Below are 13,209 nucleotides of genomic sequence, written 5' to 3'. Positions count from 1 at the left end.
ATTCCACATTGAACTCAAGAACTGTCAAAGGCACACAAAGGAAGAACCTTTCCCATTTTTAAACTCCAGAAAATTTCATGTTATGCATAAGCTACAGCTACAAATCAGTGGCACATTGTTCCAATGGCTTGTGATTGGTAGTGAAAGATTAAAATAGTAGTAAACCTTATAAAATGACAATGGTACATTTCACCAGCGAACAAATTATCTCAAAAAGGAACAGCAAGAGCTTCATGAAAGAATATATAGGAATAAGGAAGTCATCCCACTTATTTCCTGGAGGATATAGGTCCATACATACACTATGAACCCAAATAAAACACACAATTCTTTCCACTGAAATTTCAAATCTGTTTTCACAGAATACATTTGTGCCTACATCTGTAAAAGCACTTTTCAGGAAGACATCTATTTATAAGTAGCTCAAGCATGACCTTCAATAAATCCTAATTAATTGAGTCTGAAAGGGTACTTTGTTCTCAATATACTTACTACTACAACAGTGCCCTTGAAAAGACAAGATCCATCACAGCTGATGCAGTTCTTATGAAATAAATACTATGGCAGAGGCATGGAAGATCTGTAGGCATCTCTAAAACACCCTTAGAGTTCAGTGCAGATGTTGTCAGTGACTGTTTATACTTTTTAAACCACTGGGATATAAACACCTCACTATAAACACCATTTAATTTTTGCTTTTTTTCTTCCCTCATTTTTTGTATGTTTATTTTAGTGTTAAAAATGTTAACTTCCATAATAAGGAAAACAGCAACAGATGTTTAAGCTAAACAAAGACTGCTACAGCAGAGTATTCTTTGAGCTGCTTCTAAAATTAAGATCAATTCAAATAACAATTAATGGAGAAAAGGGAGGAAAAACTGGTCTGGAAAAAATCACCCAATAATATTAGGCATAATTTTAATGAATTGAACTAGGGAGCAAAACCTTAGTCAACAAAACGTTCAGGAACGCATACTACATAAGTAGAAATTTAAGCAAACTTCATGGTCTTCATCAAAAGCTGTCACTTACTTCCAAACAAAGCACTGCTTACTACGGAGAACAATGAAAAAGTTAAAGGAACTTTCAAGTGGCCTCTTTTTAATCAGACCTCTTGCTATAACGAAGAAAGCACAGGTAGTACAGAGCTCTAAAGTTCAACTAGTCTTGTACTATCTCAATTCTGGATTACTCAGTATTGATATGGATGCTCAATCTTCTGTAAAACAGATTTATTCAAGCAAATATCTCCATATTTGAGCAGGAAAGAAGAAGAAATAATAATAAAAAATAAAAAAAAGAATCAGACGTTAACAGTTCTACAAAGAACTCCTCCATTTCCCAAAGGAAGGAAATGTGTCCGTTCTGATTTAATAGTAGAAAAGACATTGATTTCCAAAGAAAAGTTCAGCTCTCTGACTTCTGGCCTAGACCTTTTTTTGAACACATGAATAGGCATCTTCTATTCCTGTGTGTACTTCTTATTGTTTCTTCCCTAACAACTACAGCAAGTTTATTTTCCAAATGAACATGGAAAATGTTCCTGCTGAATCAGAAGAAAGATTTCTGCGAGGCTTGTGTGTGGCTACAGCAAAAACAGTTCTATTGCCAAGCCGAATTAGCTCTGTGGTGCCTTTCTTTCCAGTCAAAGCCAAGCCATAACCACTTCTTCAAACTGCACGTAGATAAAACTCCACTAAGATTAAGAAACTTAATTTACTCTATTACCTCAGGCAACTTCAAAACAGGACTATTAATGCTTACAAAATGAAGAGCAAATGCCAACCTACATTAGCTGAAGACAATATAGGTAAAATTCAGAGTCCAGCAGAGAGAAAAAAAATTACATTTTCCAGCTAGTTGTGTAATTCTTTCCACGGGGACTGGAGTGTGGGGTGGTTCTTGGGAAAGGAGGGGTGTGCGCGATGGAGGAGGGGGAGGCATCTCGCAGCCAGGGCTTTCTCTGAGCTGTGCAGGAAATGAGAAGTCAAACAATGGGCTACTCTGTGCTCTGCAGCACGGCGCCTCTGTGAGCTCCATGGCGGTGCACTCAAACTCTTCATTGTTTGTGACCCAACTGCTGAATTGATGCAAAAATTATTTCGAGCTATGCTGTATAAAGGCATCTCCCCCACCTAACAGTGGCGGTGCCTGACTGCTAGGCAGGATTACAAGCAGAAAGGTAAATTAATACTTACACCCACATTACAAACTGTTTCCTTCACAGCTGCACACATTACCAACAAACACCCTGCCTGGCAGTCACAGAAGCAACACAGTCCTTTAAACGAATCTAACTAATTTAATCTTCAAGAAAAAAAAATCCATAAAAAAATTAAGTGAAAAGGAAAAAAATATATCCTTCCTTTAAACAAAGCCTTACTAGGAATACAGACTGCAAGGTACCTTAAAACCAACCGCAGAGATCTCCTTTCAGGAGGAAAATCCACACTTACAAACAACATAAAACACACCCAACAAAAGAGCTTTGTGAGATGAAAGCGTTACCTTCGTAGCACAGAATGCCAATATTGTTGTTCATCTTGTCCAAGTACTGGTAGTTCAACAGGTCCATCTTCATAAATAGCATTTATCGGGCTAGCAAAAAAGACCAGCTTGTTTGCTTTCACCCAGATTCAGGGAGAAGGAAGCCAGGCAAATGGTGCCGAGGACGCTCCCGGCCCCCGAAACTTCACCAGCACAAGGCCCAGCCTTCGCTAATCAAAACAAAGTATATTAAAGGAAAGTTGGAAGGATTAAAACGCACACACTCCCTTCCAAACTTTGCCAACTAAAAGTATATTGCGTCCTTCAGTACAAAGAAAACTGTCTGAAAGCTTTTCAAGTCTTTTTTAAAAGAAAAAAAAAAGAAAAAAGAAAAAAGAAAGCAATCAGAAACGAGGGAAATTTCCTAGGACAAAGACACTAGTTCTCCTCACAGCCCGCTGCAAGTTAACTGCACTGACATGCAGGCTATGCTTGGTATGACTCGTATGTAAACCAGCTTCCTCTCTCTATCAGGCGGGGAGGACTGAGCATGCTCAGTGAATCCCTGGAGCTCTTCAAATGTCAGGGATATTTTCTGTACAAGATCAGGCTCTAAATGCACTAAGTGTTTGAAAGAAAGAGAAGGAGGAGGTGCAGAGCCTGCACAGAAGGGGCTGTGCAGCAGGGGCCGTGTCACGGCCGGCCCTGGCAGGAAGCGGCGCTGCCGCCGCGAGCGGGAAGCGAGGGCGGCACGGCGGCTGGGAGGCCTCCGCGGGCAGCGCCTGCACCGCCATCTCTTCAGATTCGTTAGCTCTCTTCCGCTTCTGCTTCATTTCCCAGCACAGCCTCAGACATTGCCCTGTCCTGATGAAGTGAAAAAAAATGCTGTGTAAGAGTGGCAGAGCAGAACAGCAGCTGCGGTCTGACACGGCTGGTTAAGGAAACGCGACCTGTGCACACTGTGCTGTGCGCTCACACTCAGTGCTGCCGTTCAATCAGTATGCTACTGCATTTGATTCCTTTCAGGAATATTAGTTGTAAAAATTCTGTTTGCACTACTAGCAATTGCTGCTGCTCCACGTGAAGTGGCACGGATGACGGCTCCCACAGCAGTTGGTCTCATCTCAGGATGCTGTCAGCCCTTCTGCAGTTCAAACCTTGACCACAAAGGCTGGCACTGCCCGTACAGATGTGCGTGACTCATCCGGAGAGAGCAGAACATCTGCATGGACATAAGCATGTGCTCACCTAGCAGGCATCGGCTTGCACTTCCTGTGGCTAATCAACATCTGAAGGCTGATCTGACAGAAACAAAGGAATAAATTCCAGGGAAGTTTGGCCTATGACAAACAAAAAAGCTAATGGAGTCCTAATCTTGCCTCTGCCTCTCTCTCCTCTTTGGATTGGACAGTAATTCTTCCCTGTCTTCCTGGGAAGGAGAATTTTAATGGTACACAGCAGAGCACACCATCAGTGAGAATCCATAACAAGCTTTAATTTCCACTTTGGGAATTCCTCTGCTTTGTTAGACGAGAAGTTAGTACATTACAGAGGCACTTCATAGAGTGGCATTTTGCCACAGCATTTTGAAAAGTACTATTTGAACACTGGCTATTTCAGGGAGACTAGGTAATTTACGTGAAGTTAGGAGTAAAACAAATTTATCTGCAAGAAAGATTCTCTAGGGCTCAAATATAGTTTATCTTTCCTTCAAACAGCAAAAAAGTCCTTTGAGCTATCTACCAATATTCTTCATTTGAAGGAGCATGTCCACTGAAGAATGCCGAATTTAATACTCCAGGAAATAAGCTACCTAAAAGAAAATCTGAGTTACTGAGAAGAAGGTCTGTAAGTCTTTTATTGATTATTTAAATGCAAAAAGGGCACTCTCCTTACTAGAAGTATACTGCTAATCTTTAAGACTCTAATATTATGTAAAAGCTTAATGCTGAAGTGACAATAAATTTCTTGGATGGCATCTAATAGAAGGGTTGCTGTTGGGTTTTTTGGTTTCACAAGATTTGTTACTGTTTAAGCTGCAATCATGCATCTCCAGACCAAAATTGTACATGTGAAATATAGAAATTGACTTTAATGAAAAATATTATCATTTTAAAGTATGGGGTCCAGAAGTTTTAAGTAGCAGATCACCTTGTGCGTATACAAAATTCCAAGCTATTACTGCACATCAGTGTCATAGAATGTCTCTGAAGATGATGAAGAAGGAAAGAAAGTAATATTCTAAACTTTAGTGCTCTGCACATAATGTTTTAGCTATACAAGGACAATTTAGTTCAAAGTCCAATATAAATTCCCCTTGGTATTCAAAGATAACTTTTTCTTCAAACTGTTTGGAAAAGTAGTATTGTGTATTGCCTAAAAAATCACTAACTGCTCAGCGCTGTTATCCATACACTGATAAGGAATTCTTACACCACTGGTCTGCAGGTTGCTTCAGTATATGCTGTGATTAACACTTGAAGATTTTCACAGAGAGAACTCAGATGCTTCGTGTTAAATAATAGTGAACTGGTGCCAAACACTGGAAGTTTTATGAATTTCTCAATTAAAATATTGAAAGTAAATGAACACCTGGTGAAAAAATAGGGAAGAAGAATTATAAACATAAATGTATCTCAAGCATTACAAAACCAAAATCCATTCAAGGAAATCTTTTTTTGAACAAAAACTTAAAATCTTTCAAAAGCTCAACAACCTCCAGTTCAGCAGATGTTAGCCTTAACTAGCGACCGGCTTCCCGTAAAGTACTGAGTCCGTACTCAAAAGCACAGAATTGTCAACTACTGTATGCAAACTGCTGTTCATCAAACAATTCACCAGTCTGAGATATGTTCCACCGAGCTGAAATCAATCAACACATTAGCAGGTTAGATGTGACATACATAGTTATTAACATCACCCCAGGGTAGTTCTTACTTCTTTTTCCATATGTTGATAGTTGCTACCACAATTACATGCCATACTATCTCTACTTGATATTATCTAGAGTACTTCCCATAGTATTGCACATACTTTTCTTCTTTGAGGCAGATAAATACCCAAACCTATATATATTTAGTACACTGGAACTTTTAACACAACAGCATCCCCTAGAGGTAACTGAAAATCCAAATACATCTTTCTGAATCACTCTGGATTTTACATTCAAGTACATCAAATTTGACTCTAATTAGCCCACATCAACAAGCAAGATAGTTCAACCTCTTAGTGATCTTCAAATTCACTTTTAATAGAAAAAGCAAAAGTAGTTTTCGCACAGGAATGCCTTTCCGCTGAAGTATTGTGAGGCAAGGAAAGCAAATCCAAAATGGTTCTATAAAGTAGATAAATCTCCATTGTCAAAACTGGGGGATCAAATACATGCTTGACAGCTAGTGTCTTCACTGAGCTAGAGTTTGACAAGATTTCTGTGTTGCATTTTCTACAAGAAAACAAAATGTTCCCTCCTGGGGAATACAGTAGTACATCTACAGAAGTTGTGTGAAGCAACTGGCACAGCAGACTCAGCATCTAAATTCCACGTACTTTCTCTGGACTAGCTTGTTTGGTTAAATGGACCAATGCCCCTTAGCAGCTGGAGCACATGAAGGCAAACCTCCACCAGCTTCTCATCTGAACAGGATCTAGCTTATGGCCAACACTACTCTGATGCAGACCAAAGAAGGACAATCAGGAGAATCATTGTGAAAGTAAATGCCTGACCCAACAAGAACACTGTAACTGATGTATCTAGGGCGACTAATGGCTGAGGAGCAGAAGAGAGCATTTTTCAGATTTAAAAAATTTTTGTCAAACGTGCCCTTTCAACAACACACAGTGCACATACATTATAGAGACAGCGGTTCCGAAATACTGGTGGAACTCTTCTACTATAAAAATATATAGATCTCAATTATTTAACCAATAACAGGAATCTTATTAAGAAGTTAATCTATACTTGTGTATTTATTACATGAATTTCTGTAGGAAAAACTGGCAATTCTTAGATATATCACATCCACAATACTAGACTTGACAGGAAGAGTTTATATGATTTTTACAGCATTTAAAAATACAGAGCTGTTTCAGAACAAATTGTTTCAAGAAGCTATCTACAATGAAGCATCCTTATCTGCCTCCTCTCTGATTTCCTCAATCCTGACCAGACTTCCACCTCTCTGCTGTGCTTCTCCCCTACTGCCCCCTTAACCCTCTTCTCTCATTCTAGTTAGTGCCTTAGACGGCAGCACTGAAGAGCCTACAAAAACAGCTTTGGTTCAAACTCCATGCCACACACCATCTTTCAATGGAAAAAATGTACAGCGCTCACTAAGAAAGAACACTTTAAAAGAAAGATCTGCAATCTGCTCACTTGGACACAATGACTCAGATTTTGTTCCTGATGATCATCAGCACAGAGCAACATTTGGACAGTGACCAATTCTGCATCTACGAGAAAAAATACAGTCCATAAAGGAAGAGTAATCAACTGTTGTAGAACACCACACAGTATCACCCCATTGGACTCCCACTTCTGAATGGGTAACAGTAGATGTTACAGCTCCTGAGGTCGAGCAGGCATTTACGATCTATCACCTAGTTGATATGTCAACATCCATAACAAAAGAAGCTAGAGCAGTAAAGCAAGAGTACTCAGATACAGGTTCTACCTTTTCCCTTCAACTAAAAGAGATAGTAGATTTTTGTCAGCAGCTGCTAGGTGGCGATGTGCCTGAAGATAAAAATGATGCTTCTTTTCCTGATACTCTGCTGTAGAGTTGCTGCGCTTACTACCAACATTTTCTCTTTTTTTTAGTTACCACATATGTCACAGGAAAATAAATAAAAGTAAATATTGTTATTTAAGCAAGATGGAGTGTGTGCTTTTAAATACTCTCAGGTACAATAAGGAGACAGAGCTAACACACATGAAACATGCAGGAAATTCAGAGCTAGATGGTAAGGAAGCTATTTGCAGAAAGCATTATTTCTCTCCTACCCCAGGATAAACTCACTTTACTGTTGCACCAAACAATGACGAAAAGCAAAGGTTAGAGAACAGAAAAAAGTAGGGGTAAATACAAGCAGATGACAACCATTTACAGCAAATCTCACTTTATTTCCTAGCAGCACCTAACTCTCAGGATCAAAAGAGAAGACAGGCAGAGAAGGCAGTATATGATGCCTCTGGCAGCAGCAGCTGCTTCATCAGGTACCTCTCATCTCCAGGAAAAAGCAGCTGGCAGTTCAGGTAGCAACCTGCTTTCCTTCCATCAGTTGGATCACACTGACCCCCAGGACGTCAGCCACGCCTCTGTGACGTATTCTCTCGCTGTGGCACAAATCTATAATGTCTGGCTGTTTCAAAGCTTTTAGACTTTTTACAAGTTTTTAGTGAATGCTAAATAGCAGTATGCAAAGTACACATTCTGCTGATCTTTCTAAAACTTAATATCTGTTTTCCTGTTGTAGAGAACTGCAGGGCAGTGGAGAAAATAAGTCAGGTGATTAGTTCGTGGTCTACATGTATTCACTAGCATCTGATTTACCTTGACTTCATTCTTTGAACACTTATTCACACAGAAGCAGAGATCAGATTTATCAAAAAATATCATTCATTTCCACATACTACCTTGCCACTCACAGTTCACTGGTGCTTTTCTCTTTCTGTTCTCTTAAGCTGGGTCAAAAGCACTTTAAAATGCAGATAGAATACATAACAGATAAATCTTGTTTATCTAGGTTGGAAAATTGTTAGTTGCTAATTAAAGTCTTGATAATCTTTCCTGTTATTTGCATACTAATTTAAATTTCTGAAGGGTTGATGATAATCAGAAACATAATTTATCTTGAGCTACAAAGAATCTCATATGCCAGAGTCTCCAGATGCACACAAGCGTTAAATCTGCTGTGCCCTAAAAGGTAATATATAAAGCGATAGAGAGGGGAGGGAGAAGATTGGAAAGAGTGCATTAAAGAAAAAAAGCCAGTCCTAAGTCAGCTCGATGTGAACTACTCAGCCATCTGAAACACTTTTTACTTAAAAAAAAGTTAGGAGCCAGACCATGTTTAGAGGCTAGATTTCAAAATTACTGTGCATATCCCTCATCTTTGGGAAGAAGCAAATCCAGTTTCCAGAAACCACTAATTACAGGGTTTGAAATAAAGCAAAGGGCTCTAAGATTGCTACAGTCTTTGAAAAGATTTCCCCTTTATTGCTAGCTTGGCGAGACATCAGTTACACTCACAGGGCCTCACTCAACTTACACGTCAATGTATGTAAATCACCTTAAGTTGACCTTGTTTGCACAAAGACTGAATACATCACAGGCAACACAGGTAATGATCTTATAAGTCGGATTTTAAAAAATGAATTCCAATGCTATCTTGCTAGGAACTACACAGTATAATCAGTTACAACTTTTGTCACAAAACAAATTAATTTTGCCTTTTAAACACTACATTAATTACTTATCCTAGACATTAGAATGAAAATGTTAATAAGCATTTATTACAGGATCCAATTATATAACTCGCAAGCTATTACTTCATTAAGTTAAAAAGAAATTTCATTCTTTTAAGACTATATTTTTCCATTTGAGGGTCTTGTTGTGTACTACTAGAAAAAACATTTTATCTTAAATTCTTTTACCATAATAATAATAATAAAAAAGCAGACAAGAAAAACACAACAAAGAAAACATACAGTTATCCTAAACAAAAACAAGCCAACTACCCCAGGAACAGTATCTTTTTTACTTGAGATGCTGATAGATCTAATGCCCTCTGGATGAAGCAGAAGAAAACAGTAAAACAAAAAAAGAACTTAGTTTGGGTATCATGAATCCAAACTGCTTAGTCCCATTATTTCTGCTGTTAATCAATTCACTCTCCTCACCCCTCACCCATTAGGCGACTGGTGTGTAGATCACTCCTGTAATCTGCTGTGGTCAGTCAAACCTTTTCTCTTTGTTCAGGTTATCCAACATAAATAAGGTCAGTACACCATCTTAGAATTTAAAAAATACAAGCATGAACCACGTTTATCAAAAATCTCCATTACATTGAACCTTGAGTGACAAGGAGAAAAAACGCAGGAACAGCTCTAGGTCAACAGCATTTAAAAATACAGTATATCACACCAGCATGTACTGTGTTATTCATAGAGAATGAACTTTCTTCACTTATATCTTTTTTTCTAATTATATCACTCCAGTCCTAACTGAGGATTCTAGTACCACTGATGCTTCTGCACCGTATAGTAGCAAATGTTAAATAAGAATACAAGTTAATTAAAAGCTACATAATCACCATATAATACAGAACAGGAATTAAATAGTCCTGATATCCACTGCACAGAACTTTGCTTCCCTCTGTCCTTTCACCAACCTAGACTTTGGCAGGACAGAAAGAGCACTGTACTTAACTCTTCAGTTTAGCCTTCCACCCACAACATAAAACTATGGCTCACATTTACTGCATCAAATTCCATTTGGGGACATGGTCAGAAACAAAAACAATCCAATCTCATTGTGAAATAAGTCAGTAGAGAATTACTAATCTTTAAAATAAGGCTAATCTATTGCAAGACCATATTTCAGAGGACTCATCCTGCTAGTATGATACCATTAAATACAGCAAGCATACTTAAGAACATGCAAACTAATTTACTATACAAAGTACAACTTCCTATAGTTACTTGAAAAAGAAAGCATAACAATGTCATAGAATATCCCAAAAGGACTATCAAGACCTGGCTCCACAAAAGACCACCCCAAATTAATCCATATTTCTAAGAGCGCTGTTCAAATGCTCCTTGAACTCCAGCAGCTTGGGGCCACGACCACTGCCCTGGGGTGCCTGTGTCAGTGCCCAACCGCTCTCTTTAGTGAAGAGCCTTTTACTCAGGTCCAGTCTGAGCCTAAACTTTTAATCAACTCATTTTAAGATGTCCAATATTATAATTCTCAACGTAAGAATGCCATTTACTTACCCTTAAATGATATAAAAAAAACCATCAGAAGGGATTTGTACTACTAGAAGAACCTGAGAATTTTCCTGAAGAGATTCTTAGATTCTTATCAGGAAGGATAGAAAATCCAATTTAAGCAAGATTAGTGCAGTTTCAAGTAGAGTGAAATGGTAGAGCAAAAACTTAATTACGTAAGTCGTATTATTGCCAAAAAGTTCGGGCTTGCTGCTTACAGAGGTTAGAGAAGTTAAACAGTCACATGGAAACAATCACTCAGGCTGGGTAAGAACAATTAAATAAGGAATCATTTCATTGGTCTGAATTACTGATTTGTTGAAACGATGACAAATCAAGAGATGAAAAGACAGAACATGCACAAACAAAAGCATCTAAACCATGCATGAAAGTATGCTTTATAACCCCCAAATCAAAGGCTCTCAGTTTACAACCTTAATATTCAGCATAACTGAGTTTATGTCAGCCTTGATAATCAGTCTGGAAGCAAAAGTCCAGCAAGTGCCATCAGCCCCAACTAAGCTGCACAACGAACTACACGGAGCTGAAATGCATACATGCATACCAGAGCCAAGTCTGGTTTTGCCAGTATTGTTAGCTGTGCAGGTGTTCTTTGCTTTTGTTTTTAAAGATAGGGGTAGTAAAAAGGTTATTAATAATAAATACAATACAAATACATAATAAATAAAAAAAGACAAAAATTTTCTGAGCTGGAAATGTTGTGTTCTTTCCATCACACATCTTAGAAAGATGTTTTCAAGATAAATACTGGTATGTATATTTTTTTAACACAGAGAACTTTTTGAAGAGAAAAATCAAACACTTGCAAATTTTAAAAATGCCAGCAAAAGGATTTTGAGGCTAACCCTTATTTGCCAACATTCCACAGTTTTACTGTATAATTGTATTTGATGATCTCACAGGCTACTTATTTCCACAGGACATCACTTCATTTTGTGTAAAGAGAGAGTTGCTGGCTCTGGTCCTGAATAATGATTGAATTGAATCATATCAAAGAGGTGCTGTAAAGGTTAATTAAAGGTTTATGAAGCTTTGTGACTGTACAGTGGTAAGTGCCATACAAAAACCTACAAGGAATTGAATAATCCTGCCTGTCGAGCCTTGTTTGAATAGTAGGTAGAAAATAAAGTTTTGGCTTCACACCAAGCAATTCAGGAAAAAAATACCAAACAGTTCTTGCAGTGGCATTGTTCCTCTCGCTAAATAGGACTACAATCTTATATAAAAAATAGCTTATGATACAGAGTGATCTATAACATACATTATGAAAATGGAAGCTGAATTTAATTGCCATCTTCAACAGGCCTTTCCAACACCATATTCGAGTATATGTATTTTCCCTCACAGGGCAAGAGAAAAATGGAAGTACAACCCCCCAAGTACTATTCCTGCTGTTGCACAACACCAGTTCCCACAAGAATTAACACTGAGGCTGAAATACTTCAATCTGCCAAACAGGCAAAATGCTATAATCTTAACCCTTTCTGACTGACCACATGCCCCAGTACCTGACTTATGCCAGCCTCACTCCCCTTCTGTAGCTAGTGCAATTATCTGAGTCTCAGACTCCCATGTTCCCAGCAATCCTTTACTACTAGTACCTACTTGTCCCAAACTGTTGCCCAACCAGTCCCAATTCCCATATTCTCCTGCCAAAATCCATTCCTGCTTTCCAAACCACGCCTTCCTTCTCAGACACCTTACCTCAGTCTGCTTTCCCCACTTGCTGCCTCAGCTCTCGCACTTGAAGACTTCAGAGCCAGAGATATCCAAGCCAGGCAGCTCCCTCCTCTGCACTGCCAGGGCCTGGGACTGGAGCAACACTGCTGGTTCTCCATCTGCCTTGCACACCAACAGATCAGACAGCTCTACTTGCCATGAGTACAACATCCAGTGTAGGCAAAAACGGTGAAATACAGAGGTGCTAACACCTCTGAGTTTCTTTGTTCCTTATTTTAAAAGATCAGAATCTTCCTCCAGGAGAGAAGCTCAGCAGAATTAATGTTCTTCTCAACTTAAGAGGCAATAATGCATTATTGCCTGCACTCTGCTATCAAAGATAGGCAATTCATTCTGAAGTTACAACACAAGAATTGACTGTTTCCTAGGTCTTTTTTGTTTGTTTTTGGTGGTGGTGGTTGGATTTTTTTATTTTTAATTTTTTTAGCAAAAACAACACTTCATTTAGACATTTATTGTGGAAGGCCGCATCCCAGGCTGTTAAAATACAATTCAATATATAATTATAAAGGACTTTAAGAAGCATCTTATCACTTAAATAAATAAATAAATAATCAGTGCTATCTATATAGTCTTATGTGTATGTGTATTGATAAGGAATAATAATTACTTCTTGAAATAAATATTCTTTATAACGCCATTACCACAGAGCTTTAAAACAGAACTGATGCTCTGTTTTTCAAGGATGCTGTTAATTTAACTTCAAAATGAAAATAAAATAAAATAAAATAGCAATATACTGCTTAGCCGTAGATAATAGATGACCTTTTTTTTAGTAGTTTGTTTTATTTATCACAGTTTTTATCAAAGTTGATATTTTACTAATTCCAAGAATATTTAAAGTTATGCCTGGGACAATGCCACTCAATGGTATAAAAACAGGACACTATGCAGAAACTGCTTACATCAAGAAAGTGAAATCATTCTATCCTTTTCCATTTCTGATCTAAATATCCATTAATCGAGTCCTCCAT

General features: G+C 38.2%; 1 protein-coding gene across 2 annotated transcripts in view; it reads right to left on the bottom strand.

Moving 5' to 3' along the window:
- Nucleotides 1–13,209, bottom strand: part of VGLL4 (vestigial like family member 4) — a 71,486-nt gene that overhangs the window by 42,793 nt on the left and 15,484 nt on the right. The window contains exon 1 of one of the 2 annotated variants that reach the window (XM_065749833.1): nt 2,509–2,951. The exons of the other annotated variant lie outside the window; for it this stretch is intronic. Coding sequence (XP_065605905.1) covers nt 2,509–2,590 — 82 coding nt within the window. The 5' untranslated portion in view covers nt 2,591–2,951. Of the gene's footprint in view, nt 1–2,508; nt 2,952–13,209 lie in introns of those variants that run through there. 2 annotated transcript variants of the gene reach the window in all.

This window comes from Cyrtonyx montezumae, unplaced genomic scaffold (genome assembly GCF_038088225.1).
Source record: "Cyrtonyx montezumae isolate F1298 unplaced genomic scaffold, pur_monq_1.0 scaffold_6, whole genome shotgun sequence".
In the NCBI taxonomy this organism is placed as follows: Eukaryota; Metazoa; Chordata; class Aves; order Galliformes; family Odontophoridae; genus Cyrtonyx; species Cyrtonyx montezumae.
Note: the sequence above shows the minus strand (reverse complement) of the source record. Positions and strands in the feature narration are given on the sequence as shown.